This window comes from Salvelinus namaycush, chromosome 5, assembly GCF_016432855.1.
Source record: "Salvelinus namaycush isolate Seneca chromosome 5, SaNama_1.0, whole genome shotgun sequence".
Taxonomy (NCBI): domain Eukaryota; kingdom Metazoa; phylum Chordata; class Actinopteri; order Salmoniformes; family Salmonidae; genus Salvelinus; species Salvelinus namaycush.
In genome coordinates this window covers 17,113,629-17,126,140 of record NC_052311.1, presented here as the reverse complement: position 1 = coordinate 17,126,140, position 12,512 = coordinate 17,113,629, and the positions used below count along the sequence as shown (strand labels likewise).

General features: G+C 45.6%; 1 protein-coding gene across 8 annotated transcripts in view; it reads left to right on the top strand.

Moving 5' to 3' along the window:
* LOC120048006 (septin-6-like) overlaps positions 1-12,512 on the top strand; it is a 44,431-nt gene that overhangs the window by 21,780 nt on the left and 10,139 nt on the right. For all 8 annotated transcript variants that reach the window (XR_005476958.1, XR_005476957.1, XM_038993665.1 and 5 more), the window contains exons 5-7: positions 4,815-4,976; positions 5,999-6,095; positions 7,483-7,651. Coding sequence is in view for 6 of the 8 variants with exons in the window: in XM_038993665.1 (XP_038849593.1) it covers positions 4,815-4,976; positions 5,999-6,095; positions 7,483-7,651 (428 nt within the window). In the remaining 2 variants the exon portion in view is untranslated. The remainder of the gene's footprint in view (positions 1-4,814; positions 4,977-5,998; positions 6,096-7,482; positions 7,652-12,512) is intronic.

Below are 12,512 nucleotides of genomic sequence, written 5' to 3'. Positions count from 1 at the left end.
TCCTGGTCCCCCCGTGGGAATTGAACCCACAACCCTGGCGTTGCAAGCGCCATGCTCTACCAACTGAGCCACACGGGACCACCAGTTTATAATAGCAATGATGCACCTCTGGGTTTGTCATATATGGTCAATATACCACGGCTAAGGGCTGTGTCCTAGCAATGTGTTGCGTCGTGGATATGAACAGCTCTTAGAAGCTAGCCAGAAGCTAACCAGAAGCTAGCCAGTTTACTGGCTAACGTTAGTATTCAGCTAACCACGGTTTGTGGTCATCAGCTATCCTTTAGCTCGAAAAGCTATCGCCAGTTTTGTACTATGCGACTCCAGACCAGAACATACCGGACCTATTTTTCTCTCCATATCCCCGGATTTCAACCGCAAGCTCTGGACATTTACACCTGGATCTCGCAGCTAGCTAGCTGCTATCCGTGTGACTATTGGCTTACGTTGATCCCGGAGCAAACATCAATTATTCCAGAGCTAGCCAGCTGAAGAGTTCCATCAGTGGGCTACAATCACCTATCCGGACCCGTTTTACTGCCGATGCGGAGCCCCACCGGGCCTTCACGACTGGACTACCGACGTTATCTGCCCGAGGGAGTTATCCAACTGGCCCCTCCGTCGCGACGTTACCTGAACGCCCATCTGCGGCCCGCTAATCGTTAGCTGTCTTATCGGCTGCTGAATAGGTCTATCTATCGGACAATTTTTCTTGGGTCACTATAACTATATCTATTTTGCCAATTGGATTGATACCCTCTACCACACGGAACCCCACTAATCTACCGTCGGAAACGCACAAGGTGGCTAAAATCTGACTTCCATCCTATGCTAGCTTGCTACCGATGGCTCAGCTAGCTGTCTGAATCGCCGTTACCCCAACCAACCTCACTACTCACTGGACCCTTATGATCACTCGACTAAGCATGCCTCTCCTTAATGTCAATATGCCTTGTCCATTGCTGTTCTGGTTAGTGTTTATTGGCTTATTTCACTGTAGAGCCGCTAGCCCTGCTCATTATACCTTATCCAACCTTTCAGTTCCACCACCCACACATGCGATGACATCACCTAGTTTCAATGATGTTCTAGAGACAATATCTATCTCATCATCACTCAATACCTAGGTTTACCTCCACTGTATTCACATCCTACCATACCTTTGTCTGTACATTATACCTTGAAGCTATTTTATCGCCCCCAGAAACCTCCTTTTACTCTCTGTTCCGGACGTTCTAGACGACCAATTCTCATAGCTTTTAGCCGTACCCTTATCCTACTTATCCTCTGTTCCTCTGGTGATGTAGAGGTGAATCCAGGCCCTGCAGTGCCTAGCTCCACTCCTATTTCCCAGGCGCTCTCATTTGATGACTTCTGTAACCGTAATAGCCTTGGTTTCATGCATGTTAACATTAGAAGCCTCCTCCCTAAGTTTGTTTTATTCACTGCTTTAGCACACACTGCCAACCCGGATGTTCTAGCCGTGTCTGAATCCTGGCTTAGGAAGACCACCAAAAATTCTGAAATCTCCATTCCTAACTACAAGATTTTCAGACAAGATAGAACGGCCAAAGGGGGCGGTGTTGCAATCTACTGCAAAGATAGCCTGCAGAGTTCTGTCCTACTATCCAGGTCTGTACCCAAGCAATTTGAACTTCTACTTTTAAAAATCCACCTCTCTAAAAACAAGTCTCTCACTGTTGCCGCCTGCTATAGACCACCTTCAGCTGTGCTCTGGACACCATATGTGAACTGATTGCCCCCAATCTATCTTCAGAGCTCGTGCTGCTAGGCGACCTAAACTGGAACATGCTTAACTCCCCAGCCATCCTACAATCTAAGCTTGGTGCCCTCAATCTCACACAAATTATCAATGAACCTACCAGGTACCACCCCAAAGCCGTAAACACGGGCACCCTCATAGATATCATCCTACCCAACTTGCCCTCTAAATACACCTCTGCTGTTTTCAACCAAGATCTCAACGATCACTGCCTCATTGCCTGCATCCGCAATGGGTCAGCGGTCAAACGACCTCCACTCATCACTGTCAAACGCTCCCTGAAACACTTCAGCGAGCAGGACTTTCTAATCGACCTGGCCGGGTATCCTGGAAGGATATTGATATCATCCCGTCAGTAGAGGATGCCTGGTTATTTTTTTTTTTAAATACCTTCCTCACCATCTTAAATAAGCATGCCCCATTCAAGAAATTTAGAACCAGGAACATATATAGCCCATGGTTCTCTCCAGACCTGACTGCCCTTAACCAACACAAAAACATCCTATGGCGTTCTGCATTAGCATCGAACAGCCCCCGTGATATGCAACTTTTCAGGGAAGCTAGAAACCAATATACACAGGCAGTTAGAAAAGCTAAGGCTAGCTTTTTCAAGCAGAAATTTGCTTCCTGCAACACAAACTCAAAAAAGTTCTGCGACACTGTAAAGTAAGAATGGAAAATAAGAACACCTCCTCCCAGCTGCCCACTGCACTGAGGACAGGAAACACTGTCACCACCAATAAATCCACTATAATTGAGAATTTCAATAAGCATTTTTCTACGGCTGGCCATGCTTTCCACCTGGCTACCCCTACCCCGGTCAACAGCACTGCACCCCCCACAGCAACTCGCCCAAGCCTTCCCCATTTCTCCTTCTCCCAAATCCAGTCAGCTGATGTTCTGAAAGAGCTGCAAAATCTGGACCCGGGCTAGACAATCTGGACCCTTTCTTTCTAAAATTATCTGCCGAAATTGTTGCAACCCCTATTACTAGCCTGTTCAACCTCTCTTTCGTGTCGTCTGAGATTCCCAAAGATTGTAAAGCAGCTGCAGTCATCCTCTTCAAAGGGGGAGACACTCTAGACCCAAACTGCTACAGACCTATATCTATCCTACCCTGCCTTTCTAAGGTCTTCGAAAGCCAAGTCAACAAACAGATTACCGACCATTTCGAATCCCACCATACCTTCTCCACTATGCAATCTGGTTTCAGAGCTGGTCATGGGTGCACCTCAGCCACGCTCAAGGTCCTAAACGATATCCTAACCGCCATCGATAAGAAACAATACTGTGCAGCCGTATTCATTGACCTGGCCAAGGCTTTCGACTCTGTCAATCACCACATCCTCATCGGCAGACTCGATAGCCTTGGTTTCTCAAATGATTGCCTCGCCTGGTTCACCAACTACTTCTCTGATAGAGTTCAGTGTGTCAAATCGGAGGGCCTTTTGTCCGGGCCTCTGGCAGTCTCTATGGGGGTGCCACAGGGTTCAATTCTTGGACCGACTCTCTTCTCTGTATACATCAATGATGTCGCTCTTGCCTGCTGGTGAGTCTCTGATCCACCTCTACGCAGATGACACCATTCTGTATGCTTCTGGCTCTTCTTTGGACACTCTGTTAACAACCCTCCAGACGAGTTTCATTGCCATACAAATCTCCTTCCGTGGCCTCCAATTGCTCTTAAATACAAGTAAAACTAAATGCATGCTCTTCAACCGATCGCTGCCTGCACCTGCCCGCCCGTCCAACATCACTACTCTGGACGGTTCTGACTTAGAATATGTGGACAACTACAAATACCTAGGTGTCTGGTTAGACTGTAAACTCTCCTTCCAGACTCACATCAAACATTTCCAATCCAAAGTTAAATCTAGAATTGGCTTTCTATTTCGCAAAAAAGCATCCTTCACTCATGCTGCCCTTGTAAAACTGACCATCCTACCGATCCTCGACTTCGGCGATGTCATTTACAAAATAGCCTCCAATACCCTACTCAATAAATTGGATGCAGTCTATCACAGTGCCATCCGTTTTGTCACCAAAGCCCCATATACTACCCACCACTGAGACCTGTACTCTCTCGTTGGCTGGCCCTCGCTTCATACTCGTCGCCAAACCCACTGGCTCCAGGTCATCTACAAGACCCTACTAGGTAAAGTCCCCCCTTATCTCAGCTCGCTGGTCACCATAGCAACACCCACCTGTAGCACGCACTCCAGCAGGTATATCTCTCTGGTCACCCCCAAAACCAATTCTTCCTTTGGCCGCCTCTCCTTCCAGTTCTCTGCTGCCAATGACTGGAATGAACTACAAAAATCTCTGAAACTGGAAACACTTATCTCCCTCACTAGCTTTAAGCACCAGCTGTCAGAGCAGCTCACAGATTACTGCACCTGTACATAGCCCATCTATAATTTAGCCCAAACAACTACCTCTCCGCCTACTGTATTTATTTATTTAGCTCCTTTGCACCCCATTATTTCTATCTTTACTTTGCACATTCTTCCACTGCAAATCTACCATTCCAGTGTTTTACTTGCTATATTGTATTTACTTCGCCACCATGGCTTTTTTTTGCCTTTACCTCCCTTATCTCACCTCATTTGCTCACATTGTATATACTTATTTTTTTTCAACTGTATTATTGACTGTATGTTTGTTTTACTCCATGTGTAACTCTGTGTTGTTGTATGTGTCGAACTGCTTTGCTTTATCTTGGCCAGGTCGCAATTGTAAATGAGAAATTGTTCTCAACTTGCCACCTGGTTAAATAAAGGTTAAATAAAAAAAATAACAACAATCCTACACCTGCTCTGCTCCCTAGCTGCTAGCATGCACTTTGTACTAAATATTGTAATTCTGATTTTAAAATTGATGCAAGTATGTAAAAAAACAAACAAATCAATGCCTGTGTCTTTTGTATGTATTTTGAATGATTGTTTTGTCTATGTGCCTGCACATATCATTTCCTCATTAGCGGATAGCCTAATAACATTTTCTGATCTAATTTCATCTCCTCAAACAACAGGTCAACATCATCCCCATCATCGCCAAATCAGACGCCATCTCCAAAAGCGAGCTGACCAAGTTCAAGATCAAGATCACCAGTGAGCTAGTCAGCAACGGTGTTCTGATCTACCAGTTCCCCATCGACGACGAGACGGTGGCAGAGATCAACTCCACCATGAACGTAAGATAACCCTTCTATGATGCTGCTCATTTTAGTTCAGCAGCATTTCAGCAAGTTATACAGACTTACTAGTTATAGTTGAGAGGTATGAGACTGACTGACAAGGTTTGGTTACGAAGAAATATCAAGTGAATACGATAGTTGATGTTTTCATAGAAGATTTATTTGTGATGCCAAGTAATACAATATACGTACAATATATTTCACACAATCATTACAGGAGTAGATATAGTTGTGTATCTGTACCCCTCGAGTGAGTTTCCTTTCACTATGAGAGTTCTGAGTAATTTATTCTGTTAATTCTCAGAACATTGAAACAGCAGCACTAGAGCAGGATACGAGTACCATCTGTGTCCAGTCTTCCTCCTCCACCAGTCCAGTACAGTGTATGGCAATCAGCTAGCTCTTGCTACAGGAAGCTCTATGTGGGAAAGGGCCCCTGGCCGCTGACAAACGGGCCGGGGTTAAATGAGCGGACCATGAGGAGTGACATAAGCGAGTGGAGAATGCCAATTCTTCTGACTGAGCAGAACCCAGCTGATTTGCGTTAGTCAATTAGCTCTCAAGACTCTCGCCCTCCGATCTCACGAAGACGCCACCGCTCTGGCAGAAAGGCCACCCACTCCGATCACTGCAGTGAGAAGCCCTTGCTGTTGGATGAATGGAACGTGTATTAACTTGCAATATAGACATTTACATTTAAGTCATTTAGCAGACGCTCTTATCCAGAGCGACTTACAAAATAGACCTAACATGATTCACATCACTTGTAATTAACTTTGTGTTAGGTTCACTCTGCCAATTGTTTTGCCTGTCAAGAGATGTGCTCCAATTTATCCAAATCTAAATAATCAAGTTATGTAATGGAGTGATAACATGGGATGATAATTGCAGGAAGTGTCAATAGTGTGTGTGCTTGCATGATGTGTGTAATATGTGTGTTGTGTTTGATAGAAAGAGAGAAAGGCAGAGAGAGGGACTCAGGTGTCACTGCACTAACGAGAATCCCTTCTGCTCCGCAGGCCCATTTGCCGTTCGCCGTGGTGGGAAGCACGGAGGAAGTGAAGATCGGCAACAAGATGGTGAAAGCGCGGCAGTACCCCTGGGGGACGGTACAGGGTAAGCTAGGTCACATACAACAGGGGAAATGAGAGCGGGGGTCCTTCCATTTTTGGCCACCATTTCCCTCCACTCATTCCACCCCAACTCCCTAAACAACTACATTTATACTGTCAAGAGGGAAGCCATCACTGCTGCTTATGTAATCTCATTCAAGTTTGTCTATTTAACAATGCATGCGCCCACTCTTCCATAACTGTATGAGCTACAGCAGCGGTTGCTTGAGTCATGTCACAAATGTCTGAGGGTTCTATGGGATTGATTTATCTCAAACGAGTCAATAATGCTTGAAAAGTGGTAGGTCATGAAACCTGTGAGCATTATCAGGGTAAGTCACTGATTTACCATAGGAATACAGATGTGAAACGTCTCGTATTCTCAGTATATCAAATTATATGACACTTCCTCCGTATTCCCACACCTTATCACCTGTCAATTTGTTCTTTGGTTCAGTATGGTGTACTCGTATGCATGTCGGTTTAGGCTGTGTGTGGATACGTGGGGGGGTTGTGTGAACTAGACCTAGCCCTGCCCAGCACATGGAACATATATACAAGGCTGAGGCTGTCTCAGACATTGAGTACGGTGCTCTCCTCCGTTCACAGAGTACGGTGCTCTCCTCCGTTCGCTGAGTACGGTGCTCTCCTCCGTTCGCCGAGTACGGTGCTTTCCTCCGTTCGCCGAGTACGGTGCTTTCCTCCGTTCGCCGAGTACGGTGCTCTCCTCCGTTCGCCGAGTACGGTGCTCTCCTCCGTTCGCCGAGTACGGTGCTCTCCTCCGTTCGCCGAGTACGGTGCTCTCCTCCGTTCGCCGAGTACGGTGCTCTCCTCCGTTCGCCGAGTACGGTGCTCTCCTCCGTTCGCCGAGTACGGTGCTCTCCTCCGTTCGCCGAGTACGGTGCTCTCCTCCGTTCACTGTATGGTTCACTCTGATGGTGCACATGACTCTGTGGCCCTCCGCTATATTCTAAAACCAGAAATGAACCCTCCATAAGGCATGAATGGAGCTGTGTACATTTGTTATTAGTGTTCACTGAGTATTACACATGCCTGCACATTTCAATCGCAGTTTAGTCAGAAATGTGTTTAAAACAAGCAATTATGTGAGTTGTGAATGTGTGGTTCTGGTCTTTTACAATGGCTGTCGTTTGTTCAATTTGTAGTGGTTAATGGATTGACCCACACTGTCACAACCAGTGGTAGTGTTTTAATCAAACGCTGTTGAGTAGTAGCTGTCTGATGTGTGTGTGTGTGTGTGTGTGTGTGTGTGTGTGTGTGTGTGTGTGTGTGTGTGTGTGTGTGTGTGTGTGTGTGTGTGTGTGTGTATGTGTGTGTGTGTGTGTGTGTGTGTGTGTGTGTGTGTGTGTGTGTGTGTGTGTCGTCGGCAGTGGAGAATGAGAACCACTGTGACTTTGTGAAGCTGAGAGAGATGCTAATCAGGGTGAACATGGAGGATCTTAGAGAGCAGACTCACACCAGACACTACGAGCTCTACCGTCGCTGCAAGCTGGAGGAGATGGGCTTCAAGGACACGGACCCCGACTGCAAACCCTTCAGGTGAGGCTGCTTCTCGTCATATTTCCTCCTTACTTCCTGTTTCCTCTTAACTCCCTACATCCCTCAGAGACTGCGTCCCGATTCTCCACCCTGCTGCACACTCCTTGTCATGGATTTAACAATGGCGTAAACTCCCTCCACAGGGAAACCTTTTGTCTGGTTATTTATTTTCTTTAGCCACAGAACCCCTAGCAACAATAATTAGAGCTCATGGCTCAATCCGGGGCATAGAGATTGGTGGAGATCAACATGTGACATCATTGTATGCAGATTACGTTTTACTTTATTGATCTAAACCAGAACATTCTCTGACATGCCTTTTATTACTGTTGGACACATGGTGCTGTGTCCAGATTCAAAGTAAATTGGGAGAACTGAAATAATGCCCGTTTGTAATCATGACTTCTCAAGCTTAGAAAGTACATCTAAGTGGAAATAGACAAAGACATATGACATCCCTGGGTGTACTGATACCATGCAGTCTGGAGGAGGCACATAAAATCAATTACTCTCCTTTGATAGATAGGTTGAATCCGATGTTCAGTAATGGAGATCTCTCCCTTTCTCTATGATGGGTAGGGTCAACATAATCAAAATGAATATATTAATAAGGTTGATGTATTTATTCCAGCCCCTGACAGTTTCAATTCCATCCAACTTTTTTAAATAAAATGGCCTGCTCTCCAACTTTATTTGGAATGGAAAGACCTCAAGAGTCAAATTGACTGTTTAATACTTCCTCTATAAAGCTGGACGTCTTGGACTACCTCATAGGAAGATGTATTACTGGGCTGTACAACTGCTTTCACTTAAACAATGGAAATCAGTCTATCCTTGTGCATGGAGGACTATTGAAGTCGTACATGTAATACGTTATGATCTAAAATATATTCACTATATTCACTACTAAAAACAGACAGTCCACTGATTCTCAATGTCATTAATGTTTTGGAAAATGTACATTAATTAATGAGGTGGAAAGAACAAATATCGCCAGGCACCCCTATTTGGAATAACCCCACCTTACCTCCAGTGTTTAATGATAACACCTTTAAGTCCTTGTTCCAAAGTGGCATTATGAATTTCGAACATGGATCTCTACTGATTCAATCAATTACAAGAAAGACTTGGGATTATCCAAGGCCGATTTCTTTTAAGTTCTTCCATTCAGATCGTATTCAATCACTTCAACAGAATCTGGATGAACCGACGGCTTCTAGCATAGAAAAAATACTGAAAGAGGCTGCAACGCTAAAGAAGTTGATTGCCAAGTTTTATCAAGGGTTGATTTAAACTCTACCAGATGGTTCAGAACCTAGAAGGAAACCATGGGAAACAGATCTAAAGGAAGAAATTGAGGAGAACTATTGGTCACAGATATGTTCCAAGATGGCGTAGCAGTCGGATGTCTATTTGTCCCGTCCCGTCCCATGTATATATCGTTTTCTTCGTATATATTTCGTATATATTTTTAATCTCAATTTCCATCTACGGACTGAACATACTCTCCTGCAACCCTCCTCACCCAATGTGGTACGGATCTGCAATTCTTTTACACTTTGGAACTGGAACCCCCAGTAGAAGCTAGCCAGCTAACTAGCTACTAGCTAGTAGTCAGTTAGCCAGTGCTAGCGGTCATCACTGTTAACTCGGACATCAGCCAGCCTCAGCCCGGTCAATTCCTGCCAGTCTGCACAGCGCGATATCAACCCAGAGCATATTAGACTGCTTTTTCCATACCACATCTCTGGATTCCTACCGCAAGCTCTGAACCTTTACACCGGATCATCACAGCTAGCTAGCTGCTATCCGAGTGGCTGCTCCTGGCTAACGTCTCTGTCCCGAAGCAAGCACCAGCTAGCCTGGAGCTAGGCCTATCTCCCGGCTAGCCAAAGAGGTCCTTCAGCCAATTATTGGGCTACAATACCTATTTTGCCAATTGGCCTGGACCCTTTTACTGCCGACACGGAGCCCCACCGATCCATCACGACTGGTCTACCGACGTAACCGTCCGAGGGGGTCTCAACAGGCTCTTCTGTTACGATGTCGCCGAAGAACCATCTACTAGCCCCGGGCTGCTAGCTTTTCTGAACCATGTGTCCCCTGCTTGCCTAGCGTAGTAGTGATTACAGAACGGCACCCTGACTCACCTATTGCTGCTCCTTTGACCCTTTGACCCTATGATCACTCGGCTACACAGCTGATGCCCTCTGGACTGTTTCAAAAACACTGTACCTCTTTTTGTTTACCTGTCGGCCCCAACCTCGAACTCAGGTCCTATATGTACCTAACTAACCCGCCCCGCCCATTCATCCCCATTTACCCGTTGTTGTCTTAGCTCTCCTGATCAACACCTGTGTTTGCTTTATGCCTCTCTCTAATGTCAATATGCCTTGTCTACTGCTGCCTTGGCTAGTTCTTACTGTTTTATTTCACTGTAGAGCCCTCAGTCCCGTTCAAAATGCCTTAGATAGCTCTTTTGTCCCACCCCACGCACATGCGGAGACCTCACCTGGCTTAACTGGTGCCTCCAGAGATGAAACCTCTCATTTTCACTCAATGCCTAGGTTTACCTCCACTATACTCACATCTTACCTTTTCCATTGTCTGTACGTTATGCCCTGAATCTATTCTACCATGCCCAGACATCTGCTCCTTTTATTCTCTGTCCCCAACGCACTAGACGACCAGTTCTTATAGCCTTTAGCCGTACCCTTATCCTACTCCTCCTCTTTTCCTCTGGTGATGTAGAGGTTAACCCAGGCCCTGTTCCACTCCTATTCCCCAGGCGCTATCTTTTGTTGACTTCTGTAACCGTAAAAGCCTTGGTTTCGTGCATGTTAACATTAGAAGCCTCCTCCCTAAGTTTGTTTTATTCACTGCTTTAGCACACTCCACCAACCCTGATGTCCTAGCCGTGTCTGAATCCTGGCTTAGGAAGGCCACCAAAAATTCTGAAATTTCCATCCCCAACTACAAAATTTTCCGCCAAGATAGAACTGCCAAAGGGGGTGGAGTTGCAATCTACTGCAGAGATAGCCTGCAGAGTTCTGTCATGCTATCCAGGTCTGTGCCAAAACAGTTCGAGCTTCTACTTTTAAAAATCCACCAGTCTCTCACTGTTGTCGCTTGTTATCGACCCCCCTCAGCCCCCAGCTGTGCCCTGGACACCATATGTGAATTAATTGCCCCCCATTTATCTTCAGAGTTTGTACTGTTAGGTGACCTAAACTGGGATATGCTTAACACCCCGGCCGTCCTACAATCTAAGCTGGATGCCCTCAATCTCACACAAATAATCAAGGAACCTACCAGGTACAACCCTAAGTCCGTAAACACGGGCACCCTCATAGATATCATCCTGACCAACCTGCCCTCTAAATACACCTCTGCTGTTTTCAAGCAGGATCTCAGCGATCACTGCCTCATTGCCTGCGTCCGTAATGGGTCCGCGGTCAAACGACCACCCTTCATCACTGCCAAACGCTCCCTAAAACACTTCAGCGAGCAGGCCTTTCTAATTGACCTGGCCCGGGTATCCTGGAAGGATATTAAACTCATTCCGTCAGTAGAGGATGCCTTTGTTATTCTTTAAAATTGCTTTCCTCGCCATCTTAAATAAGCATGCCCCATTCAAAAAATGTACAACTAAGAACAGATATAGCCCTTGGTTCACTCCAGACTTGACTGCCCTTGACCAGCACAAAAACATCCTGTGGCGTACTGCATTAGCATTGAATAGCCCCCGCGATATGTAACTTTTCAGGGAAGTTAGGAACCAATATACACAGGCAGTTAGGAAAGCAAAGGCTAGCTTTTTCAAACAGAAATTTGCATCCTGTAGCACAAACTCAAAAAAGTTCTGGGACACTGTAAAGTCCATGGAGAATAAGAGCACCTCCTCCCAGCTGCCCACTGCACTGAGGCTACGAAACACTGTCACCACCGATAAATCTACGATAATCGATCATTTCAATAAGAATTTTTCGACGGCTGGCCTTGCTTTCCACCTGGCTACCCCTGCCCCGGTCAACAGCTCTGCACCCCCCACAGCAACTTGCCCAAGCCTCCCCCATTTCTCCTTCACCCAAATCCAGATAGCTGATGTTCTGAAAGAGCTGTATAATCTGGACCCCTACAAATTAGCTGGGCTAGACAATCTGGACCCTCTCTTTCTAAAATGATCCGCCACAATTGTTGCAATCCCTATTACTAGCCTGTTCAATCTCTCTTTCGTATCGTCTGAGATCCCTAAAGATTGGAAAGCTGCCGCGGTCATCCCCCTCTTCAAAGGGGGAGACACTCTAGACCCAAACTGTTACAGTTCTATATCTATCCTACCCTGCCTTTCTAAAATCTTTGAAAGCCAAGTTAACAAACGGATCACCGACCATTTTGAATCCCACCGTACCTTTTCCGCTATGCAATCTGGTTTCCGAGCGGGTCATGGGTGCACCTCAGCCCCCTCAATTGCTTTGCTTTATCTTGGCCAGGTTGCAGTTGTACATGAGAACTTGTTCTCAACTGGCCTACCTGGTTAAATAAAGGTGAAATAAAAAAAAATCTGTGAAATGGTTCATACCTGCTCCTACAACGGTAGACATAAACTACTGCAATTTAATATAATTCATAGAACTTACTACACTCCTGCCAGAATGCATCTAATGCACCCAGAAATGTCATATCTATGTTGGAGATGCAAATAGCACAAAGGAACCCTTTTACATATGCTGTGGATCTGTGGTAAACTGACAATGTATGTGCTATCATTTCATTGTGTTTAGTCATTTATATCCATCCATCTCCACGATTATGTCTGTTGGGAAATGTAAATATTGGTGATCAATATCAGAGGAAGTTT